The sequence below is a fragment of the Manduca sexta genome, chromosome 27 (genome assembly GCF_014839805.1).
Source record: "Manduca sexta isolate Smith_Timp_Sample1 chromosome 27, JHU_Msex_v1.0, whole genome shotgun sequence".
Taxonomy (NCBI): domain Eukaryota; kingdom Metazoa; phylum Arthropoda; class Insecta; order Lepidoptera; family Sphingidae; genus Manduca; species Manduca sexta.
Window position 1 is genome coordinate 19,458,244 of NC_051141.1, and position 26,771 is coordinate 19,485,014.

At 35.8% G+C, this 26,771-nt stretch overlaps 2 protein-coding genes across 2 annotated transcripts in view; both read left to right on the plus strand.

Annotated features, from left to right (window-relative positions):
• Nucleotides 1-1,442: 1,442 nt before the first annotated feature.
• On the plus strand, nucleotides 1,443-4,262 carry LOC115452440 (antigen LPMC-61-like). The gene is made up of 2 exons (XM_030180980.2): nucleotides 1,443-1,534; nucleotides 3,054-4,262. Exons 1-2 carry the CDS (start codon nucleotides 1,514-1,516, stop codon nucleotides 3,939-3,941), a joined length of 909 nt encoding a protein of 302 aa, XP_030036840.1. The 5' UTR covers nucleotides 1,443-1,513; the 3' UTR covers nucleotides 3,942-4,262.
• Nucleotides 4,263-13,432: 9,170 nt separating this feature from the next.
• The window catches only part of LOC115441432, a 180,028-nt gene continuing 166,689 nt past the window's right edge, over nucleotides 13,433-26,771 (plus strand). The window contains exon 1 of the mRNA XM_037443744.1: nucleotides 13,433-13,461. Within this exon, the coding sequence (XP_037299641.1) occupies nucleotides 13,433-13,461 (29 nt within the window). The remainder of the gene's footprint in view (nucleotides 13,462-26,771) is intronic.

The window sequence follows — 26,771 nt, forward strand, 5'->3', positions numbered from 1 at the left end:
TAATGGGAAACAACTCAGGAGTAATGTTGCTTTTTCTTTGTAAAAGAATTTTCAAAACCGATTTAATAGTTGCTGAGAGTACCCCCTATAAACAAAGTTAGAAACTTCACCTCTCTATTATAGTAGTATAGAAATCAAAACTACATAACTATATGTCGAGAGAGTTGAGAATGGAAATTGAATAATAGTAAATATAGCCCTGTTTTATATAATGCCCACTGCTGGGCGCTATCCTCTACTACTGAGAGGGTTTAGGCTTTGTCTACTGCGCTTGCGTAGACGGGGTTGGCAGACTTCACATACCGGCAAAATTTGGACAATTTTCAAGTATGTAGATTTCTTCACGGTGTATTCCCTGTTAAAGCGAACGATAATTGACAAACAAAATACACATAACTTTAAAAATATCTGCTGTGCTCTATGCTTTGAACCTACGGACTGTTCTCTAGACAGTCCGTTCCATTCCCAACTAAGCTATGAGCAACAAAAATTAATAGCAATTTAAAAAAAATAAAGCAAACTATAATTGATAAACAAAATACACATAACTTTAAAAATATCTGATGTGCTTTATGCTTTGAATCTACCGATTGTTCTCTAGACAATCCATTCTATTCCCAACTAAGCTATGAGCAACAAAAATTAATAGCAATTTAAAAAAAATAAAGCAAACTATAATTGATAAACAAAATACACATAACTTTAAAAATATCTGATGCGCTTTATGCTTTGAACCTATGGCCTATTCTTTAGACAGCCCTTTCAATTCCCAGCTAAGCAATGAACAACAAATTAATACCAATTTAAAAAAAATATTCCTCGGGAAATGTCGTTGCGATATTTCTAAATTTTTTAGATTAAAAGGCACGTGCCTTACTTTAAGGTAATGGTCTGATGGTATATGTTATTATGTAACTATTTGGACTCTCTTGCCACCAGGTGACCCACTTCTTCGACAGCCGGCCCTATAACAAAGTTATGGGCCATTGGCATACAAATTTGAAATTTCAATGTGGGTATAACAGCCGCGCCGAGGTCGAAGGACTGTGGGCGAGTTTGGTAATACTTTTATTGCGTGTTTGTTATCTTTTATGACAATTCATGGCATGATTATTGTTTTTAAATAAATCCACAACCATATAACTTTGTTCTATTGCTTATTTATAAAGATCTTGAAAACATTACAATGATATTGCCTCCTTAATATTGAAATAAGGATTAGAATATTTTATAATTTTACATTATTTTAAACGTATATAAAATATAAGAATATACTTACAAAAGCTCCCGAGCAAAATTAATATCAGAAAATATTTTTCCAAGCAAACTGGCTTACGAACGAAATTAACACGACTGTTTAGAATTAATGTAAATATTGGCCACATCTTGCATACCGTCACATCTTCCGGCACGCATGGTCCATCCTGCGCAGGAGTCGAACTTGGGAGAGGGGAAGGTTGATAAAAAGAGCGCGCGCCGCTTGCACAGCCAGTCGCATCTGCAACCACCAAACATGAGGGTGTTGACTATCACGGTGGGTTTATAGTGACGTGTGTGATGTGTGGCTTAGGTTAAGTGTATTAAAGTGAATAAGTGATATTGAAATATAAAATAATTCAATTAAATTCGAATGCGTTTAAAATAATAAATAATTTATAAATAAATATTTAAATAACGAACGCAAATAAAATACGAAAATAATTACGTTATAAACATATTAAAATTAAACAATGAAATTACATAACGACTGATGTAAATAATCCGAAGTCTTCTTAGTTCGAATTAATTTTAAATAAAGAACGAATTAACTATTTTTAAAATCTTAAATCAATATTTAAATAACGAACGCAAATAAAATACGAAAATAATTACGGTATAAACACATCAAAATTAAAAAATTAAATTGCATAACGACTGATGTAAATAATCCGAAATCTTCTGAGTTCAAATTAATTTTAAATAAAGAACGAATTAACTATTTTTTAAAATCGCTTTTTTTTAATCCATTTTTCCATACATAGTTAAGTCAAACAGTAGTTATGCGGCCAAATATTGACCTATGGTCTCGATCTCGGATTATATTATGCTGGTTCAAATGACAAAGCTTTCATTTCTTACGCAGTTTCTCCGTAATGCCATCGTGTTACACGTATCAGTTGACAGTTAAATGTATTTGCGTATAATGCGGGTTGACATTAGACATTTATTTTTGTTATTTTTTAATAGCACTTTTTTTTTCATATTACGTGAGGAGTCTATTAAAAAGTTTTTATATAAATACTTCAATCTTTGTTTTAAATATTATCAAATAGTATAAATTAAAGAACAAGGTACAAAGCATTGTTTATGCGTTCATTAAAAATTATAACTACATTTTTACAATTTCATATTACCGGTGTAATTAAGGTATCTTCAAGTAGTTAACTTCGCATTTCAAAGCAATTTGCTGAGATGATTAACCGTGTTTTTTATTATAACTTGGAACTATATTCGCTTTGAAGGTTAATGTTCAGGAAACTAGACGGTCTAAGGAGATTTTTAATGCCTTTTGTGTTTATTTTTAAATACAATTCTTAAACAATTGTTATTAACAAAAATAAAACTTAACTTACTTCATTACAAAATTTAGAATCAAGTTAAAGCATCTTTATTTTTTAAATTTTGACGTATAAATAATAAAACCAAAAAAAATCAGCACAAAAATAATTAATTCTAAGTAATTTTAACCGTTATGAGTATATAACTTTTGACAACAGGTCAGCGCACTATTTGTTAGATCAAGATGTATCGTCATGTGTATTGAAACAAAAAAGCTGCATTTAACATAATTGTGAATAGATTTGCATATAATCGGTCTCAATGCGTACCTAATGATAGAAGTTTGAGCGTTTGCATATTCACTTACATAACAGTTAATTTCACTCGCATATTATAACTATGGCTATTGTTGTGATGTAACCGTACGTTACTAAAAGAACAATAAATTATTATTAATTAACTAATTATAAATTCTAGGTTAATATGTTTGTATTCATAATTAATTTCTTTTACAGATATGCGTGACGCTCGCGTTTGCGGCGTCCCTCGCGCTTCCAGTCCAGGACTTGGCCCAGGGGCCAGAGCTCGTGCGGGAGAAGCGGACCCCAGGAGGCTGGCACTCCCCCCCAGAGGGAGTATGGAAGAAGAAACTCGTATGGAAGGAGGAGTGGAAACAAATATGGAAAACAGATAAAAAGTTAATCTGGAAACCAGAGTGGAAGAAGGAGAAAGTCCCAGCGTGGAAGACCGAACAAGTGCAGCAATGGAAAGAGGAACAAGTCCCCGCCTGGAAGATAGTGCAGAAACCTATCTGGAAGGAAGTTCAGGTCCCAATATGGAAGGAGGTTCAAGTACCTGATTGGAAAAAGGTCTACAAACCAGTATGGAAGGAAATCCAAGTGCCAGTAACCAAGGACGTACAAGTACCCGAATGGAAACAGAACTTCATTCCAGCGTGGGTAAAAGAGGGCGTGCCCGGTGAGAAATACTTGGGAAAAGACGACCACGGATGGGAATACACAAGCCACGATCTCTGGAGGAAGAAGATGATCTGGAAGCCAGTATGGAAAAAGGTCTGGAAGACAGTCCAAAAACAGGAATGGGTAACAGAGAAAAAATTGGAATGGAAAGAAGAGTGGAAACAGGTTTGGAAAACCGAAAAGAAACAAGCCTGGGTAACAGAGAAGAAACAAGAGTGGGTTGAAGAGAAAGTACAAATCTGGAAAACCATTAAGAAGGAAGTCTGGGTACCTGTACAAAAGAAGATCTGGGTAGAGAAGTGGAAGCAAATCCAAGTGCCAGTATGGAAGACCGTAGAGGTCCCAGCATGGAAGAAAGTATGGAAGCCGGTGTGGGAGAAAGTGTGGGTACCCATCCATCATGAGCACCACGGCTGGGACTGAAGTTAGGTATGACACATTTGTACATATAGTATAGTCTAACGTAGTCATTGTTGTTACCGGGTACAGTTATTGTAAATATTGTTACTTCATCGGACGGTGAGTTCGAACTTCTGGGCGTACGCGAAGGCGAATCAGATTGCTTTTAGCGAATGCAAGAGAAAAATTTATGCGAATGCGAATTTAATTTGGCTTTGCGTGCGCCTATCGAAGTGAGTTGATTGAAATGGCTTTTTTACATTATAAATTGGACGATAGTTTTTGGAAATAGACTTTAAATTTATGTGACAAATGAATTATTTTTAAATAAACACATATAAAGTAGTTTTTACATTAATTTATAAAAAAAGAAGTTGAGTAATTTTGCCATTTCATACCAGTTCGCATCGCCTTAAATTCATTATTTATCATTTACATCTATATAACATAATGATTTTAAGATACCCTTCCTGAGTGAGAAAATAAAAAGTATTTGAACAATCTATAACGAATATACCGCCTGTCAAAGTCACATTTTGTTTTTGACAGATGTCACTTCTGATACCTCGAATTTGACAAACTCGAAATTTCAAATACTTTTTATTTTTTTCATCCTGTTTCTATTTATGTTACTTAAAGAGGCTATAATTAACAACCTATAACGAGTCGAAACGACACTTTTATATTTTTTTTACTTTTCGACATTATATGACCAAAACTATTTGTTAATTAAGAATATTTTTTTTTCAAGTTACCAAAAAACAAAATAAGTTGAGGAAACTATAATATGTCAGATATTGATTTAGAAACATATTTTTCTTTTTTATGGAAAAAAAGTAAACATTCCATTTTTAAAGTTAACTGTGAGATTTAGTCATAAAAAAATTAAGACATACTTTTTGATTTTATAAAATAGATGTTTAATATTTTTTTTTCTAAAACAAAATATCTGGCATATTATAACGACCGCTAGTTATAATACCTATTGAACAGCATGAGCGGCTATAGTACCGGGATCATGTCCCGGGCGACGAAAAAAGTACAACATTGTTTTATGTTTTTAGTTATAGCAATATACGAAGTTAATAATACACGTGGTTTTATTTTTATTCTCCCAGATAAAAATAAAAAGAATGCCTGACATATTTCACGTTGTAGAGTTACAATAATTATTCTAAAGTTTTAAGATACCTTATTCACATACAGCATTGTACTTTACATTAGACAGTAGACACGTTACGATATTTATGCATCGCAATCGATAACGGACGAAAATCTCGTGGCGTGTATTAAAAAATCCGCTGCCTTGGCGGAGCGGTTAATAATATAATAATAATATCAGTCCTGTATTATATACTGTCCCACTCTTGGGCACGGACCTCTTCTACTACTGAGAAGGATTAGGTCTTAGTCCACCATGCTAGCCTAGTGCGGATTGGTAGACTTCACACACCCTCGAAATTCCTATAGAGAACTTCTCAGGTATGCAGGTTTCCTCATGATGTTTTCCTTCACCGTTAAAGCAAGCGATAAATCACAAAGAATACACACATAATTCTATTAGAAAAACCAGAGGTGTGTGCCTTGGGTTTTGAACCTGCCGACATTCGTCTCGGCAGTCCGTTCCACAACCAACTAGGCTATCGCCGCTTTTACTGACAGTTCAAAATCACCTTCTCTGGATAATTATAATCATTCATCCTATTTCAACGAAGGACCTCCTTAAAGTCTACTTCTCTTCGATTTTATGATTGCCTAGTCTATAATCACGGGTAATGCATATAAAGAATGTAGATTTTTAGAAACATTAACTCGGTAACATTTTTTTCCGACCTGAACATCGAACGTAGGAACTATAGTGTATTTGCTATATTTTTTAAACAAAGAACAGACTTTTAGGTTACTTAGAGTTAGGAATTTATTTCACAATCTTCATGATATCAACCAGTTACATACAAAACAGTTAATACAATTAGTACATTTATGTTTACCATTTATTTTTATTAGTTTTGTATTTGGTCGCCCCTATATTAAAAACGATGGTTAGTGTTTTCATAAACATCGCGAAACAGATTCCAACAAAAAATGTATATTGCGGTATTAAAGCGAATATGTATGTAAAGTTAAAAATCAAATACCTTTTGTAGTCACTAAATGGCTATCTCGTGCCGGATCGACCATCGCCTTTATCCATTTGTCGAATACAAAAGAATTGCTGGACACGCGGAATTATCTTGCCTAGCCAGTGTTAACAATATTTGTTGGTAACAAAAATTGTTCCCGCAAGTTTATCGAGGTTTCTCAACTATTTAAACATGGTATAAGTAAAAATTACTGGTGGTAGGTCTCTCATATGTGAAAGTCCGCCTGGGTAGGTACTACCGCAATGTCTATTTCTGCCGCCAAGCAGCAGTGTGTAGTCACTGTTGTGTTCCGGTTTGAAGGACATTGTAGCTATTGTAAAACTGAACATAAAAAAGACTTAACCTCTCACGTCTCAGGATGGCGAGCGCAGTGGAAAACCAAACAGTACTTTGTAATTCAAGGTGTTGGATGGTGTTTCTACTGTTCATGGGCGGTTGTATCGCTTACCATCAGGCGAACGGCAAGTTCGTCTCGTCATTCAAAGCAATAAAAAAAAATGCATTGGAAGGGATTTCTCCTTCATGGTCTGATTAATAAGGAGTTTTATTTATTAATATAAAATAGGTAGCAATATGCGGATTTGGATGCATGATCCCTATAAATACACCTTTTGAATCTAAGTACAGCCTTTATTGAAATATCAAATCTAGATGAGCTGTACCAACAAGATAGGTAATTATACGTATAATAGACTCATTGAGGGGTTAATTGTATTGTCAAATTACCTGAACGGTAATGCAAATATTAATTATATCGAAAGCCGATACCTGTGGCGCACTAGGAATGGTTACTACTGGAGATTGTTGCCCACGACAAGATACATGATATCATTAGTTACTTTAAAATACCTGACTAGCTCGGTGGCGTACTTGTACTGCATGTGTGGTACGGCAGTGCCCAGATCCTCCTGGGTTCAATTCCGGGTCGGGCAAAGTGATATTTTTTCTGCTCAGTATCAACCTGGAGTCTGGAATTTGTGCCCGATATGACAAAAGGCTCGCCCTCTGTCAGATCATGGGACGGAACACACTTGCCGAAAAGTGGGTGCCCTAGTTGCACCTCTATATACTCTTTCGGGGATAAATGCGTGTATGTGTGTGTTTAAAATACCTGGGTATTCAGACCTTCCTTCTTTAATAGCGAAGTCATTGTCTAAATAGGTAATTTTTGCAATTATTATTTGCTCATTGTATGTCGAGACGAGCTTGCCGTTCTTCTGCCCATAAACAGTAAAAACACCATCCAACACCTTGAATTACAAAGTATTGTCTGGTATTCCCCTAATTAATAATATTAGTATAGATAAGGGAAAAGTAATTTGTAGAGAAATATAAGAGTGCCGACACCACAACCGTATTCCGAGCACATTATCTGCGGTTTTCGTTTAACAAGAATGTTCTTTGTCCATTTTGAGCTTCAATTTGCTATTTGCATAATAAACATGGTAGAAATCTCTTAACAAAAATATTTTTATGATTAAAAATAAAGTCGTTTTCAGATTTTATCGTGGATTTAACATTTTAGTTTGCTCTCAAATTATATTAAAACTGCGATAAAATCCGAAAAATAGTTTAATTTTAATGTCTAACATTCGCGTAAACTTATGAAATAATTATTTTTATGATGTTGGAATATATTAATTCCACTTTTGTATGAAGAAATACACAGTCCGCTCCATAATGAAATTCATGTACAGCTAAAGAAAATGATAACGCAAATTCAGGTAAACAACGTTAAAATTCAACTGCAGTATTGAGAAAGTTATTTATGTTTATTGGTGGAACATAGTCTTTTGCCAAGAAGTACTTGATCGATGTTTGAATCTCGATTGACGCTAAATTTAGTTCGCCTGCTAAATATTTATTGTTCTGCTAAATATTTAAGCTTCTTGGGCTTAGATTGGCCCTGGCAAAGTTGCACAGCATTATCGTGCTTAGCGCTAGAGCTTAGCTTAAAAGCGGCGATAGCCTAGTTGGGTGTGGAACGGTCTGCCAAGACGAATGTCCGCAGGTTCAAATCCCAAGGGCACACACCTCTGACTTTTCTAAAAAATCATGTGTGTATTCTTTGTGAATTTATCGTTCGCTTTAACGGTGAAGGAAAACATCGTGAGGAAACCTGCACATCCGAGAAGTTCTCTATAGGAATTTCGAAGGTCTGTGAAGTCTACCAATCCGCACTAGGCCAGCGTGGTGGACTAAGGCCTAATCCCTCTCAGTAGTAGAGGAAGTCCGTGCTCAGCAGTGGGCAAGTATTTAAATACAGGGCTGATGTTATTATTATTATTATCGTGCTTAGGGAGTGAAAACAAAACAGATTTTCAGTAGAATAACAAATTATGTATTTGTAATACATTGCACGCTATATCACTATAAGAGACAGCACATTAAGCCGGCGCCACACATAACAAAAATATTTGAACATTTTTTGAACTCATGTGTGGCACGGGTATTTGCGTATTTGTGCATAGTTTATTTATTTGTCTTTGCAACCTCAGCAAACCTTGAGATTTTTTAGGGGTACGTACCGAAAGCCGTTAAGATACTATAGCGACGTAATTGCTGTATCACCTTTAATTTATCTTATTCTTTATACCTTAATAAATACTAAATAAAGAACCATGTATAAGCACGGATCAAAAGGTACGTAGAAAGTGACACAGTCGTAACATACGGCAAAGCTACTTAAACAAGGATTTAAAAGAAATAAATGGATTGAAATCATTGACTATAATATTCTGATGACTGTAATCATTCAAAAGGCGACAGCGATGAACGGCACCCGTTGTGCGTAAGTGCGTGTCACATTTCCCCAGCTGCCATCGAAAAGCGCGTCTACGTGTGCACTTTGACAATATGTCACGAGAAACACTGCTTCCGCGTTCAGACATCGAGGACGCGTTACATAATCTAAACAGCCTAGACTTCTGAGCTAATCCTAGACTTTGGATGCGCTAAATTAATATCCACTTTCACTCGACCTCTGCGCGGAGCTGGTGCGACTCGCGAGGTCAGTTTATATTTGGATTTGTAGCTATAGTGGCTTGATGTGAAGATTTTTGCATAAAAATGACGAGACGAGTAACTCACTTGTAAGCGTATTCCTTTTTGTCAATCTTTGAAAGCCTTACTTTGCTGGTGGCAGGTCTCTCATATTAAGAGTCCGCCTGGGTAGGTATCACCGAAATGTCTATTCCAGCCGCCAAGCAGCAGTGTGTAGTCACTGTTGTGTTTCGGTTTGAAGGACATTGGAGCTAGTGTAACTACTGGACATAACGAGACTTAACATCGTATGGATGGCGAGTGCAGTGGAATACTAAACAATACTTTGTAATTCAAGGTGTTGGATGGTGTTTCTACTGTTTGTGGGCGGTCGTATTGCTTACTATCAGGTGAGACGCTCGTTTATATAGGCTATCTATTCAAAATTTATAATACATATAGAAAAAACATATAATATCATTTCATTAATTTCATAATGAAAATATTAGTTAATTTATTGATTCCGTGCATAATTTAGAAATTACACATTACTTCTAATTTACAACCAACACTATAACAGACAAATTCTATGAAGAATATTTTATTAGTTTAAAATTTTCTAAAAGACTTAAAATTGTTTTTTAAAGAAATTATTTGTATATCTTTGCATATTCCCGCCGTAACTTGTGCGCCGTAAACGTATGACATTAGTCAAGGCCATTTGCTTGGTGAGGAGCTTTAATGGTAATAGGAAACAAAAAAAGGGAATGAATGGATTTTTTTGTAGAAATTATTTACATGATGTACATATATAATTAAATTTGCACATCAAATATACTACCTTGCACCTAATAGTGACTCAGCGATATGTCAAAGAATATCCATAGCTATGTTATGTAATTCCCAAATTTTTATTTCTATTAGATTTAACGAAAGTACATAAGCATCTTATCTATGGCCCTGTAAAGACCACAATACAACCCGTTCCGACGCAGGAATGGAACCCAAGACCTTAACAGCTGCTGAACTACTCCACCAAGCCAGCCGATATATACTTAGTCTGGCCATAAATACTGTTACACTTAATTATAAAAAAATATTACATTTGAATTTCGAATCTGTCATTTTTATACGATTGTTCATTGTGTTTTCTCATTTTGGCGCCAATACATTGTAAAATATTTTGCGATATTAAAATGGTGTGGGGTGATAAAGAGAACCGAATCGCTGTGATAGCATTACACAAAGTAGGTATGGAGCCAAATGCAATTTTTAAAACTCTCCATACACTTGGTATTAGTAAAATGTTTGTGTACCGGGCTATTAATAGGTACAATGAGACCTCCTCTGTTTGTGACAGAAAAGATCTGGCCGTCCACGTAGTGTTCGTACGAAAAAGGTGGTCAAAGCAGTAAGGGAAAGAATTCGAAGAAATCCTGTCCGAAAGCAAAAGATTTTATCTCGGGAAATGAAGATAGCACCTAGAACCATGTCGCGTATTTTAAAAGATGACTTAGGACTTGCAGCCTATAAGAGACGCACTGGCCATTTCTTAACTGATAATTTAAAGAAGAATAGGGTGGTAAAATCGAAACAACTACTGAAGCGGTACGCAAAGGGAGGTCACAGAAAAATTTTGTTTACGGATGAGAAAATTTTTACAATTGAGCAACATTTTAACAAACAAAATGACCGTATTTATGCTCAAAGCTCTAAGGAAGCTTCCCAATTAGTCGACAGAGTGCAACGTGGACATTATCCGACTTCAGTGATGGTTTGGTGGGGTGTTAGCTATGAAGGAGTGACTGAGCCATATTTTTGTGAAAAGGTATCAAAACATCGGCACAAGTGTATCAAGATACCATTCTTGAGAAGGTAGTTAAGCCCCTTAACATCACCATGTTCAATAACCAAGTATGGTCCTTCCAGCAAGACTCGGCGCCGGGTCATAAAGCTCGGTCCACGCAGTCTTGGTTGGAATCGAACGTTTCGGACTTCATCAGAGCTGAAGACTGGCCGTCGTCTAGTCCCGATCTTAATCCGCTGGATTATGATTTGTGGTCAGTTTTAGAGAGTACAGCTTGCTCTAAACGCCATGATAATTTGGAGTCCCTAAAACAATCTATACGATTGGCAGTGAAGAATTTTCCCATGGAAAGAGTGCGTGCTTCTATTGATAACTGGCCTCATCGTTTAAAGGACTGTATTGCAGCCAATGGAGACCACTTCGAATAAGCTTTTATATTTTTAATTGTTTTATATTTATGTATTAAACTGACACACTGTAAAAGTAATAAATGTTATTTGCAGTTAACAATTTTCTTTTTTCTTTATTACAATATTTATGGCAAGACTAGGTAGTATTTTCATCAGGTGGTATGTAACTTCACTTATGCAACAGTTTGCTCTCAATACGCGAGAATAGAACCTGCATACCAATGGTGTCTGGTAATACCAATGCACTTAGAGCAACGTGACTGAGTTGTTAAATGCATTTGTTGTGGTTTTGCGTTTTGTTTCGATCTGGGTGGCATTTTGAGATTGTAAATGTATTTAAGCCTTAGCTCGCTGCGGAAGCGTATTGGAGTACTGTGATGGTATATTTATTTAGGGTCCTGGAATGGATTTTCCCTAACACTCACCACTACAGCTCCTGTAAGCCAGGATCAACAGTGGCACGCATTATTACACCGAGCGGTGAAGCTCGGCGAGTCTCAGGGAAAACTTATATGTCATTATCCCGCAACGAAATTAATCAAATAAAACGATAGGGAGGAGTTGGAAATATTGGACAATTAATATTTAGGGTCCTAGTAACAATAATGTTATACATCTATTATAATATTATATTCTGTAGATTTTTTGTGGTAGTCGACTGTTTCCAAAACTCGGTATAAGTTTCCTGACGAGCTATATTTGTTGTTGCGAGGCAGATACACTTATGAAGGACCTAATATCACAGTGTACATATTTTATAGACCATAGTAAGGGCACAGAAAAACCATTTATGGAACAAGTCAACGGAAGTTAGCACCATTGATCACGAAACCTTTTTTGCAACGCACATTTCGCAAAGGATCTAAGTTCGCGAAACGCAGCATTGTAAGTACTTAATTTAGTTTTATTGCCGCCTCAAAAGCGATTTAAAGAGGGTCCTTGGGCGCGTAGGTTACTTGGCATACTAACTGACTCATTTGGGTTAATGGAGACGACCACTGGACACGTGATAAGGGCTTATGTTTGGAAACTGGTGGTAGATTATTGTAAGTCACCTTTGACTGCGCATGAGCATGTCTAGTAGTGCAGTCATTAAATAGCGAGTTTAGATCTTCGGTAGCGAGCAACAGATGAAAACATGTTGCCTCAGACACGCGGAAAATGGCGGCAATAATCAACATTTTCTTATAATAAAGATTACTTTAAATTTACTGTTTTTTTATTGCTTTAGTAGACAAACGAGAGAGCAGTCTGCCTGATGTTAAGTAGCATCTGCCATCCATGGACTAAAGTAATGCCAGCACAGCCAAGCCGTTGTCTATAACTTATAAAAAAAATCTGAAACGTTAGTTGTTTTCTTAATACAAAATATGTTCGTGTATACGATTGAGGAATATTACACAGGAATTGAAATGAAATGAAATGATTTATTTAAATCTGTAAAATGTTATACATTATTTAGATTCCGTCAATATTAACTCTACCACCAGTTCGGAAAGCAGTTTTCACCAGAGAAGAACGGGCTAGAAACTCTGGTGTTGCTCTTTTCAATCAGTTTAGGGTAAAGACTACAGGACATGATGAAGTGAGAAGAGAACAAAAAAAGTTTAGAGCAGTTCATTTGAATTCGCGACCTATCCTTTCATAGGTCACTCATAGCACTCTCTAAATTCTAATCTTTAGCAATCTTGTCTTATTTTGTGTTATTTTTCTATTTAATATTATAATTACAAATATTTGTGAAATGTTTGGATATTTGTTAGAAGTAAACGTAGAAATCGTCTAACAGATGCGGAAGAAATTTAGTTCACCAATAGACCACGTCTTAGATTGAATATAGGCTACATTTTGTCCTGATAGTTTGATCACGTGGGGAATATTTGAATCTTTTAATCTACAGGTGGTGCTATGGAATCACTAATGTTTAGGGGACTTTTGTAGCGGGAAAGGCTTATCACGTGTACAAAATCGCGAGCAACACCTAGTTTCTATATAAAAAGGTGTAGTGTCAGTGTAGTGTGTACACCGTTTGATCTCCATGCACCTATTTGATTAAGGATATAGACGTTGCGTATCATATTAGTGGCACTTGTGATTCCCTGAGAACGGCACTCACATGCGCTTACGCAAAAGCCTCGAGAGATGTATGGATTGCGATGAAAACTAACGATCATGTGGGCCGACATAATGATACTGGCCAGGTACGTGGTCGACATTATGCACGCATTATCAACTTTCTCAATAATGTAATAGTCCGATTGTGGCTTGAACTGCTCTGAAAAATAAAAACAATGATTTTTTTCTTTCTCTGTGTCATTTACTGTAGCTTATACCTTAACCTGATTTTGAAAAGAGCAACACCAGAGTTTCTTGCCCGTTCTTTTCTGATGAGAACTGCTTTCCAAACTGGTGGTAGAGTTAATATTGACGGAATCTAAATAATGTATAACATTTTACAGGTTTAAATAAATTATTTCATTTCATTTTCCGAGTTTTATGTGCTTATTTAGGTCTTGTTTATTTGTGTACCAAGGTTGCCGACCCGCCCTAGGCCAGTGTAGTGTAAGAGAAGTAGGAGAGGTCCATGCTCAGCAATGGGCAGTATAATGAGACTTAACATCTCATGATGGCGAGCGCAGTGGAATACCTAACAATACTTTATAATTCAAGGTGTCGGATGATGTTTCTACTGTTTATGGGCGGTCGTATCGCTTACCATCAGGCGAAAGGCAAGCTCGTCTCGTCATTCAAATGAAAAAAATACAAGTTTAATTTAAAAGCATTCAATACCTTTACATACAAGGTCATCTCTTTATCACTACTAATATTGTGTGAAAAATAATTAATTAGGTAAGTACATGACATGGAATATTTCGTGGGATAGAAATTTGAGCCCGACTTCGTTCGTAAACATCAAAAATAAGGTCAACGAACCGCGCCGCAAAAAATACTCTACCTTCCGTAAATATTACTTACTCTTAAAAATATTATAATTGCGAATATTTTTAAAAATAGTTTAATATTTGTTAGAAGTAAACTTTGAAACAGATGAACTGATTTGGATGAAATCTGGGGTACACATAGACCATGTCCTGGATTTACACTTAGGCTACTTATATTCTGGTAACTTGGCCCTGTATAATTTTTTATTTTTTTTATTTAATTTTTTAAATAGATAGCGTAGTGGATCAGAGGGTCTACTTCGGAAAACTAACTTCGAAACGTCAGTTCGAAACTAAGAAACGACGAACTTCGTATTTAACTCTACTACCAAATTACTTCGGTCACCGGTCTGTAGCTTACCTTAGTGGTAGGATCAATTGCCCGTATTTTTTTTGGAGAAAGCAGTGAAACTTTATCCTCGCAGATGGTTTTAAAAAGTGATGGCGAAACCCTATAAGTTCTTACAAATTCCATGTCTGAAACATTGCGATGAACGGATCGGATCCGTCGTCGAATCCGCCATCATATCCGTAACACTTCGTAGTAACAAAACGTGCGATGCGTCATCCGAAACTACGGATTTCGTTTTCAAACTAGACCCTCAGGACAGTATAGACTTAAAATCTTTTAACGCAGGCGAAACCGAACACCTACTAAATTATATTTAGCAACCGCACAAAGGACATTGTCGAAAACGGCCCCAGAACCAACAAAGGTGTGACTAGCACCATAATTATTTATGTATTTTTTAATATTATTTGCAAATATGTGTATAAAACGGACAAGCTGCTACATCCTAAATGAATATATAAAAGTATTGTATCGACTTAAAGTCAAAGTCGACGACATGTTTACAACTAATTGTGTATAGAGATGTACCGGTTTGACAAAACGATAAATCTAATTACCGATAATTAATTATTGAAACATTTTAATATATTCGATTTGTGAGGCGATATGTTCTTTATTTAATCGAGCAGTGGATGCGTCTCAAATAAATAAGTAGTTAGTTTTAGGACTAAATTGATTATAGATCAAGTCGTCTATGAAAAAAGTTTTTTTTTAGTTTTTAATTCATATTGATTTACTTTGATTATTTAGATTCTATATTAGCGACCCGCCCTGGCTTCGTACAGATAGCAGAGCATAATATATTATGCGAACATTTATTTTTCTGTCGTACAAAATATTTATGAATTATACATATAAAATACTTTTTATATGTATAATATCTATAATCTTTTTATATGTATTTAGCGTTCTTCTCTCTCCCTCCATCCGGGGGCCTCAAACTCTCTCCATATTAAATTACTATCGGATCCGCCCGTGTGAACGATTTTCCGGGATAAGGGTCCCGCTAAATATTTTTCTGAATAAAAATAACCCTATGTTGAATAAAATCGATTTTTGTATAAATGATCGATATAATCGATCCAGAATCTAGTCGAGTAGTATCCCTAATTCTTACTTCATTTTTCAATTCAATTTAATGTCACTCACACTTCACTCATCAGAGACAAATAAACTAGACTCTCACTTTCCATATAATATATTATAATTCTCTGACTCTCACTATATCATTGACGATTCGGCTATTATAAAGAATCTGTGCGATTGATTACGATATCGACATACACTGGCTGTGATTTCTGGACTTTGTGAACTGATGTAACAATTTACCTGGCATTGATAACGGATACGAAATGGAAATTGCTTTTTGCATTAATTGTGGCTCTGCTGGCGGATCCATGGTGTTGGAGACCGAGCAGATTCGCCATTATATACAACAATGGACAGCGCCTCGTTTGGTAAGCACATTTTTCTTTTAATCGTACAAGTTTAACTGCAGCCAAACTTCTAGTTCGCTCCTCAGTTCCTGTTCTTGGTAACTGCGTGGAGACAGCGAACAGAGTCTGTATACTACCTACTACACACTTTAGCATGTGGCTGTGGCAACTTAAGAGCAAACTAGCAAGTATATTGTTGATTAAAAAATTTGTCTCATATGCTTGAAGGTTTCTTACATTTAATTCAGCTGGAAGATTTGAATACATAAATCTGCTTTCCGTGTGACACAATATTAATATATTGCCATTCTAATTTGAGCATAATGTGTTTGTTTTTTTCAGGTTGTAGCCCTTGATCTTATATGTACAGCATGTTGGACCACGGCCCAAGAGCCTATACATACTTCAGCTGTAACAATGTTAGTAGAAGCTGCGTGCTCTGTAATAGAATGTTGGAACTCCGGACTCGGTGATTGTGATTGGCAAAACTGAATTGATAAATAATACCATAACAACAACCCTCCTGCACAATACTCAGATAATATTTTATAAAACAATGTAGGTGATGTGGAAATAAATTATATGAACTAAAAATATTTTTTTAATTGTTTAATTTAATCCTACATGCCCTAAGAGTCTATCAAAAGTGCGTAAAATATGCCATGCTTCTGATGAAGCGTGAATGCTCAACAATGTCCCTCTGTCTGTCTCTTCGGGGAATACGTACGACGTACATATATATAGAAAATACATAAAATCTGAAGGGTATTCTTAGAGGATGTAATTACTATAACTACATAATAAGGTACCTTTTTACTTATAAAAAATTATATGAATCAAGTCTTAAAATATCCTGATTTAAGTAAAAAATAATCAGATACCTACATAGTGATGAATCTTTAGGGCTTATATATATTAGATAGGTACTTATATCAATAAAAAGCATATTTAAAGTGTAAATGATAGGACTATAAATCTACCTTGAACATTGAAAAGCTTTCAGTGTTTACTATCAATTATAACCTCAAAATCTCATCGTTTTTTGGATTGATGCGATATCCCAGCTTGTCCGTTTTATAAATAATATGTAATGAGAATTTATTAATTATTCTAAATATTAGAAACATTTTTCCATTGCTGTTGGTTCCAGGGCGAATTATGTATGGGCACAGAACAATGTCCTTTGCAAGTCATGCTAATTTTAACTTGTCGCCTGTTTCCTAAGGTGTGGTTATATATTTTTTTTTTATTTATTATTATAATCAAAAACACTTAACAATAATTGATATAGCAAAAGATGGAGCATAAACTAGATTAAGTTTTTTGTGTACATCTACATCTACACATGAAGGTCACTGTGGTCAACTAGTACCTAACAATGCGTCCTGACGTAAATTACGTACCACCGCAATATCTATTTCTGCCGCCAAGCAGCAGTGTGTAGTCTGTGTTCCGGTTTGAAGGACATTGTAGCCAATGTAACTGGACATAAGACTTAACATCTCATGTCTAAGGATGACGAGCGTTGTGGAATACCAAACTTTGTAATTCAAGGTGTTGGATGGTGTTTCTGCTGTTCATGGGCGGTCGTATCGCTTACCATCAGGCGAACGGCAACCCCGTCTCGTCATACAAAGCAATAAAAAAAAATTGCTGACGTAATTATCTGGTAGCCGAAGGATGCATACGAGGACCTCTCATCAGGTGCAGTCACTGCCGTATAGAACACTCTGACCTCCAATTAAAGAATCATACACGAAGGTAAATATAATACACAGAATGATCGTTATCTCTCAGAGAGATAAGATTACAATGGGAAGCGTGCTTATTTCCTCGTCAGCTGAGAGCTTCATTAAGATTCCATTAATAACATTTTATTGTCCATTGTTTAGTGTTAAGAAATTGTCGCTTTCGGCAGTGGGTAATGGGGACAGTTTATACAGCCAGCGCCTTACTAATATACCTAGTCTTGCCATAAATATTGTAATAAAGAAAAAAGAAAATTGTTAACTGCAAATAACATTTATTACTTTTACAGTGTGTCAGTTTAATACATAAATATAAAACAATTAAAAATATAAAAAGCTTATTCGAAGTGGTCTCCATTGGCTGCAATACAGTCCTTTAAACGATGAGGCCAGTTATCAATAGAAGCACGCACTCTTTCCATGGGAAAATTCTTCAATGCCAATCGTATAGATTGTTTTAGGGACTCCAAATTATCATGGCGTTTAGAGCAAGCTGTACTCTCTAAAACTGACCACAAATCATAATCCAGCGGATTAAGATCGGGACTAGACGACGGCCAGTCTTCAGCTCTGATGAAGTCCGAAACGTTCGATTCCAACCAAGACTGCGTGGACCGAGCTTTATGACCCGGCGCCGAGTCTTGCTGGAAGGACCATACTTGGTTATTGAACATGGTGATGTTAAGGGGCTTAACTACCTTCTCAAGAATGGTATCTTGATACACTTGTGCCGATGTTTTGATACCTTTTTCACAAAAATATGGCTCAGTCACTCCTTCATAGCTAACACCCCACCAAACCATCACTGAAGTCGGATAATGTCCACGTTGCACTCTGTCGACTAATTGGGAAGCTTCCTTAGAGCTTTGAGCATAAATACGGTCATTTTGTTTGTTAAAATGTTGCTCAATTGTAAAAATTTTCTCATCCGTAAACAAAATTTTTCTGTGACCTCCCTTTGCGTACCGCTTCAGTAGTTGTTTCGATTTTACCACCCTATTCTTCTTTAAATTATCAGTTAAGAAATGGCCAGTGCGTCTCTTATAGGCTGCAAGTCCTAAGTCATCTTTTAAAATACGCGACATGGTTCTAGGTGCTATCTTCATTTCCCGAGATAAAATCTTTTGCTTTCGGACAGGATTTCTTCGAATTCTTTCCCTTACTGCTTTGACCACCTTTTTCGTACGAACACTACGTGGACGGCCAGATCTTTTCTGTCACAAACAGAGGAGGTCTCATTGTACCTATTAATAGCCCGGTACACAAACATTTTACTAATACCAAGTGTATGGAGAGTTTTAAAAATTGCATTTGGCTCCATACCTACTTTGTGTAATGCTATCACAGCGATTCGGTTCTCTTTATCACCCCACACCATTTTAATATCGCAAAATATTTTACAATGTATTGGCGCCAAAATGAGAAAACACAATGAACAATCGTATAAAAATGACAGATTCGAAATTCAAATGTAATATTTTTTTATAATTAAGTGTAACAGTATTTATGGCCAGACTAAGTATGTTCTATGATAGAGTGATAAGAGTTGTGGACGCTATTGAGATTAATGTCTTATGTTTCAGTTAATAAGTATGTCAATTGTCTGATCAGCAGTGTCAAGGGTCCACATAACCCGATTCTTGCTGGCTTTCCGTTGATATTTATGTAAAATTATAATTAAAATGATTTGCAGACCATATTAATGTAATTAGTGCCTATATGTTGTGTAGGGTTACTTTCGGAAAAGTTCACTCTTCGCTACTGATCAGGCCGTATTTATAGTTTTTTGAGTACATGGTACACAGTTTGTACCGCTTCGTATGTAACGCGTCCCGGTGCCTATTCTTTGGTAGTAAAAAGAAGTCCTCGATTGCAACTATCCTTACTTAAAAATCTAGCTTACTTTGGCCGTGGCTATAAGTTAAGTGATTTTCACTATTAACAACAAGCATAGATGGATTAGTTAGAGTCATGCAGTGTGTACTTCACAAAGCCGTATGTATTCATTGTTATCAATTTTTAAAGAGTAAGTAACGTGCTCCAAGAGATTGAACAACACCCGCATTAGACAAGCGTGGTATTCAAAAGGGCATTAATTCAAAATCATTTTCTATCACGTATTCACACAACGATCGATGTTAGTAGTTGTTTGCATCGATTCGATGCAAACAACTACTATAATACTCGGTACTGTATTAACAATATTGTACATCAATTGTATACAAAAATAATGACTAGGCTCGACTTTTATCTATCTACGTAACTTGTTGGTGAGTCCGAAAATACGTGTGAATCAAACGTTACATAACTGGTTGAGTTTTATTACGGTTGTAAATGATTGACAGGGCCGCATTTAGGACGCCTTCTGAGGGCTTTGGACCACTGAAAATAATTAATAAATAAATACTCTTTATTGTAACCATTGTGAAATAGAGAAAAACAAACAAGATTAATACATTTTCTTAAATCTATGGTGTACAATGGGCGGCCTTATCGCTACAAGCGATCTCTTCCAGGCAACCTTTATATGGAAAGAAACAAAAAGCACAAGTAGACAGCGGTGTACAACAAGAAGAAACAAAAAGAAAGAAAATAATAAATAAATCCTAATACTTATATAAAATATGAAAATATACTAATAATTAATAAATTAAAATGGTGTTATTTTGAACTATGTTTTGTTTTATTAATGATAAACTAATTTTTACATTGCCTTAATATCTTTGAATAAGTGGTATTTCATGCATAGATTATATATGTATAACCATAAATTAAAAAAACATCAATAGAAATTATAATATATGTATTTAAAACTCAGTAATGCGTAAAAGACGTGCAAATGTCGAACGTGATGTTAATATGACACATTTTTAAAATAATTCGAAACGATAAAAAAATTCAGTCAATTGTCATCGCTAAACAAAGTAAACCTATCTACTTTAAAAACAACTATAGGAACCCATGCCCCTCGTAAGATAACCCAAGTCCGCTCCGTTTTAGAACAATAAGCCAGTTCGTGGCCGCTACGACGGTTAAACAACGCATAAGTTCACTTTCACCGGAGGTCGGCGGGTCGTCACGTCGCGCACTGATTATAAACATCTAAACGTAGGGCCCACGACACACGAACTTTAGCATAGAGTCCGTCAGTGGCTGCTTTTGTCCAGTACGAAGATGTATAGTACCAAATTATACTTTTCCTTTCTTTTTTATTAATATTATATGGACGCCGCGAAGATTACTTTTAGGGAGGTGCATCTGTATAAATCTATCTATATATATAAAAATGAATCCCTATTTCCCTTGGTCACGCCATCACGCGTGAACGGCTGGACCGATTTCACTATTTTTTTTTGTTGTGTTTGTTATTATCAGGAGAAGGTTCTTATGAATGAAAAAATATCAAAAAATTGCGCAGAAAATTATAAAATTTAAGAAAACTTAACGAAAATATTAATTTTATATGACTGTCAATTGTTTGAAATAACTGTCAACGATTGACAGAATGCGTGCTGCAAATTCATAGTTAAGACGGGACAACTTCTGTCGGGTCAACTAGTAATTACATAATATTATTATATTTATTTATTTTTTTCAAATAAAAATCTCGCGGGTAATTACTAAACCATAATAAAACCTCTGTGGTCGATTGTTCCTATTGGCATTCAGTTATTTTTATTGTGATTTGCTAAGGACAGGGGGGTGCGCTTGCACCCCCTCGCACCTCCGTCCCGGTGCCCATGTATTATTATAAACAACATATATGCATATCTTAAGTATAGTATGCTCCACAAAACTGTCTGTTTAAACCTATGAGGCTCTTAAACATATTAAACTAAAACTTTGATAATGCATTATGCCTTACATATATTATTAATACTTTTATATATAATTAAACTTTGTCAAGTAAATATTCCTAATAATTTTCGCAAACTTAGTGTATTTTTGTTCATTCCTAATATTCTGTCTCCGTATATCTGGAGATACGATCTAGGTTTTTTATTCTAGATAATAATTATTCGCAAAAAAAATTGTTAGCCGAAATCATTATTTAAATAGTTTTTATTTACGGCTTGGCTTGTAAGAGATTTTCGATACAAAGTTTAGATTTTGTACTTTTCTGGAGTTATAAGTATCATGTATGGTAATACTGACCTTGGCTTGTTTGTGTAGTAAAACCTCTTGTTTTAATATAATTTAAAAATTAAAAACATAAATGTCTTATGTCAACTCGTGTAAAACAAGTGCTCAATGATAAAAAAAAAAACATTCTCCGAATTTATCCGTATTTTTCGTTTCACGTATAGTATTTCATTATTTTTACTACAGTTTGTATGCTTAATTAGTAGATCAAACGTTTACTTACAGACAAACAAACATCACTAACTTTCGATTAGTGATAGCAACTAAGATATTACGTAATACTTCAGAGGGAAGTGAGGTCGGCGGTTCGTCGGGAGTCGGTCCTGCACTGTAAGTAATTAAGTATATACAAGTGACACACCTCATATATAATTTCATACAGATGCGGCAGAAATGATTAATCATAATTTTTAGTATATAAATAAACGCTGTTATGTGCAAACATTTTATCTATTGAAGCCATACGTTTATGAGTTATATATATACTAGCGACCCGCCCCGGCTTCGTACGGGTGCAATGCTGATACTAAATACACTACAGAAAAACTGTGAACGTTGTATATAAAAACACTAGCTTTTGCCCGCGGCTCCGCCCGCGTTATGAAGTTTTTCGGGCTAAAGTTTTCCGTTATAAAAGTCACGCTATATATTTTCCCGGGAGCCTATGTTCTTCCCAGGGTCTCAAACTGTCTCCATACCAAATTTTATCCTAATACGTTGGGTAGTTTTTGAGTTAAACCCGTTCAGGCAGACAGATGTAGCGGGGGACTTTGTTTTATAATATATTTTTGTAGAACTTTTAAGAGGAACAATCCCGTCATACATCATTGTTGCATAACTTTAACCGTTTACGCAGCGCACGCAACAGAAGCTCTCAAAACTAATACATTTTCCCCGTTTTTGCAACATGTTTCATTACTGCTCCCCTCCTATTGGTCGTAGCGTGATGATATATAGCTTATAGGACTTCAGGAACAAAGAGCTATCCAACACAAATATATTTTTTCAGTTCGAACCGATAGTTCCTGAGATTAGCCATTACTGCTCCGCTCCTATTAAGTATAGCGTGATAATATATAGCCTATAGCACTCCACGAACAAAGGGCTATCCAAGACAAAAATAAATTTTCAGTTCGAACCGGTAGTTCCTGAGATTAGCCATTACTGCTCCGCTCCTATTAGGTACAGCGTGATGATATATAGCCTATAGCACTCCACGAACAAAGAGCTATCTAACACAAAAATATTTTTTCAGTTCGAACCGGTAGTTCCTGAGATTAGCCATTACTGCTCAGCTTCTATTGGGTATAGCGTGATGATATATAGCCTATAGCACTCCGCAAACAAAGGGCTATCCAACACAAAAAGAATTTTTCAATTCGAACGGGTAGTTCCTGAGATTAGCCATTACTGCTCCGCTGCTATTGGGTATAGCGTGATGATATATAGCCTATAGCACTCCGCGAACAAAGGGCTATCCAACACAAAAAGAATTTTTCAATTCGAACGGGTAGTTCCTGAGATTAGCCATTACTGCTCCGCTCCTATTGGGTATAGCGTGATGATATATAGCCTATAGCACTCCACGAATAAAGGGCTATCCTACACAAAAAGAATTTTTCAGTTTGGACCGGTAGTTCCTGAGATTAGCGCGTTCAAACAAACAAACAAAGAAACAAACAAACTCTTCAGCTTTATATAATAGTATAGATAGCGGCCCGCTCTGGCTTCGCACGGGTATAACGGAAATAACATAACAAAATAACAGTATTTCTCCACTATTTATTGGATGTTATTATACATATAAACCTTTCTCTTGAATCACTCTATCTTTTTGACTTTGTTTTATACTATGCAGTGATGCTAACCAAAAATAAATAAAGGAAAATAATAATTGATAAGTATTTATATAAAAGAGTTCACAAAGCTTTTATTTTTGATTATTGACTGTAACATGAAAATATCATTTGCTATAAGTAAGTTGTATTCTTACACAGTACTTCAAGATGTTTTCTTTAACGATTAAAGCAAACGATGATTATTGATAAACAATACTATAATAACTTCAAAACATTAGGTATATCCGAGACATTCATTTCTTAGAAACTCCGTAATTTATTACTTTGGTCGACCGCCAAGCTCATCAATACATCATGCTCGATACATTTTAACGAAAATATTACTAAATGGAAAGGTCCTACGTAAATACTTCTCACCAGGAAGACTCTATGCGATAAGACACTTCCCAGAAACTTAAGTGAAAATGAAATACAACGCCTAGCATGTAAGTGTTAGAATTAAACAAATTAAACGAGGAAAGTGAACATTCTGCCGTGAATATGGAATCAAGGAGCGCTGATTTATGCAAATCCTTCGTGGTGGGTCTTTTGGAATTCGTCTGAAGTTACCGATCTGTCTTATTTTATAAGCAACAGCGGGAACTGTGGTTTTGCTGTTTGAAGAACTTTATCTCTATTCATCTTCAGCGTCTGTTCTATTGCGGTTTGAAAAACATAATATTCATAATGATTAGCCTTATTAATATTAGGTACAGAATGTACTACGTCTCACCTAAGGTTTCCAGGGTGAGATGTTGGAAGCGACCTGAGCACACCATGATAGCGTAAGATGCTCAGTCTAGTATTTTATATTTTTAAATGTATTATACATGAACATGCTTACAAAACCACTGTCTTCGTCTCGTTCCTCTTAAATACAAACAAAACAAAAACACATCACGCAAATTTATCCCTAAAGGGGTTTGCGGAGGCGCAACCAGGGCACCCACTTTTCGGCAAATAAGTTCCGTCCCATGATGTGATAGGAGACTATCCTATCGCCATATCGGGTACAAATTCTAGACACCGAGCTGATACTGAGCAGAAAGACCCATATACTATGCCCGACCCGGGATTCGAACCTAGGACCTCAGAGAACTGCCGTACCCCGCATGAAGTCTACCTACGCCACCGAGGCAGTCAGACTTCTTAAATAAATAAATTATATTAGTGTAGCACATTTTAGTAAACAAGCCATATTCGGAAAATTACATAACATTTTCTGTCGAAGATGCCTGCGATGCAAACACGCAAATGAGAGGTCACTTCACCTACTGTCGCTGATCTTACAATTTGAATTGCGGTCAACACGCAACGATTGAAGATTTGGGCTCTTAGGCCACTTCTATTAGTTCCAAGAATAACTTAGAGGTCAATGGGAACTGACAAATATGGAATACTATGCAATATTTAACATGGTCGAAATATTTTGATTGCAAAAATGTGAGAATATGGTTATCTGAAAGTTTCTTAATAGTAATTGCAGAAACCTTTGAACGGATTTAAAAGTTGACATACAGTTTGGTCTGGAAATATCTACGTGTCATCAATATTTTTATTCCAATCCTGGAATCAAAATAAATATTTGCGACGTTTTTGAAATCACTGAGTTTTACTTTAAATTTGACACACGCTTCACTAATTTAATAAATTAGCATCACTTAACTTTATGGATGAAATATTAAGTGCGTTTGCAATTTTATGTCTTGTGCCTACGCTTTATTGTTCCTTTTCCTCTGCAAAACAAAATAACGAACTAAATTTAATTCGAGTTGATTAGTACTCAAAGGATTAACCTCAAAGAAAAATTGTTTTGGGAAATGTGGATTTAATTATCAAAAGAATTTAAGAGACATACAAAACTCCAACAAAAGAATATATTTCTATTCAACATGTTTTACAACGGGAATATTCGCGTGATTACCCCTCCGCCTTCCTTCCAACCATCCTTCTTTATGCTTGAATAGGCAAGGTATGCCGAGGCTTTAATCCTTGCATTTACGTACAACAGATGTTATTCGATATTGTACGCATAATTTCTTGCTTAGTGAATAAGAGTTACAAAATAAGTATACATATTAAATTAAATACCTAGGTTTCGTTAACAGCCCCGCTTGATTATTGATACCTAAATATCCCATTTTCCAATTAAATAATCCTATAATAGAATACAGAGCTTGATCCGTTTGCTTACTTACTTACATGCAAATGCGTTCAGTTTTTTCTTTACAGGGGCACGGCACAGTGACCCCATTACTGATGAAGCGATGTCGGTTCCAAATAGCGTGTCGCCTGAAGAAAGCTGATGATTATTCCTTGCCAGTCGACTCAATGGCTTCCAGAACAAGGGTCACTATGGCGTGTTTTACACCTTGGGTAAGGTCGCCATCCAGGTTGCAAATATCCTGCGATTACCAAAAGGAGGCAGTAAAGCGAAAGTTATGGTGTTTGAAAGGGACGATAGCATGACAGAATGCAATATTATACTATGAGAGGCTACAGCAAGTAAGCGAGTTTGTATATCTGGGTTATGTTTTCACTAGTGATGGTAGCTATGATAGTGATACAGATAGACGAGTGAGTGCAGGGAATCGGGTGAATGGGGCGCTGCACACCTTTGTCATACTATGTATGTATCTATGTATCAAATTCTTTGCTAATTTAGCTGCTTAAATATAAGGTTTATTTTTCTTTATAGCTCATAAGATAATTAGTTCTTTTATATTTTCGCCTCTACTAAATAAAGTTGTAATAGTAAAACAGGGCCGGATCTGAGAGGCGTGGCTCTACACAATGGGCTCTTGTGAAACGCTTCATTACGACCGTCTTGAGAAATTCGTTTGATTCGGACGAGAGATCCACCTACTAGTACTTACTTGTGATACTTGATAGGTATTGGAATTTGGTGGTGGTAGGGTATATTTTATATCCGCCTGGTACTAGAGACTTTCCCGCCCTCACACCCACCACTACAACTCCTGTAAGCCAGGATCAGCAGTGGCACGCATTTTATGACACCGAGCAGTGAAGCTCGGCGAGTCTCAGGGAAAAC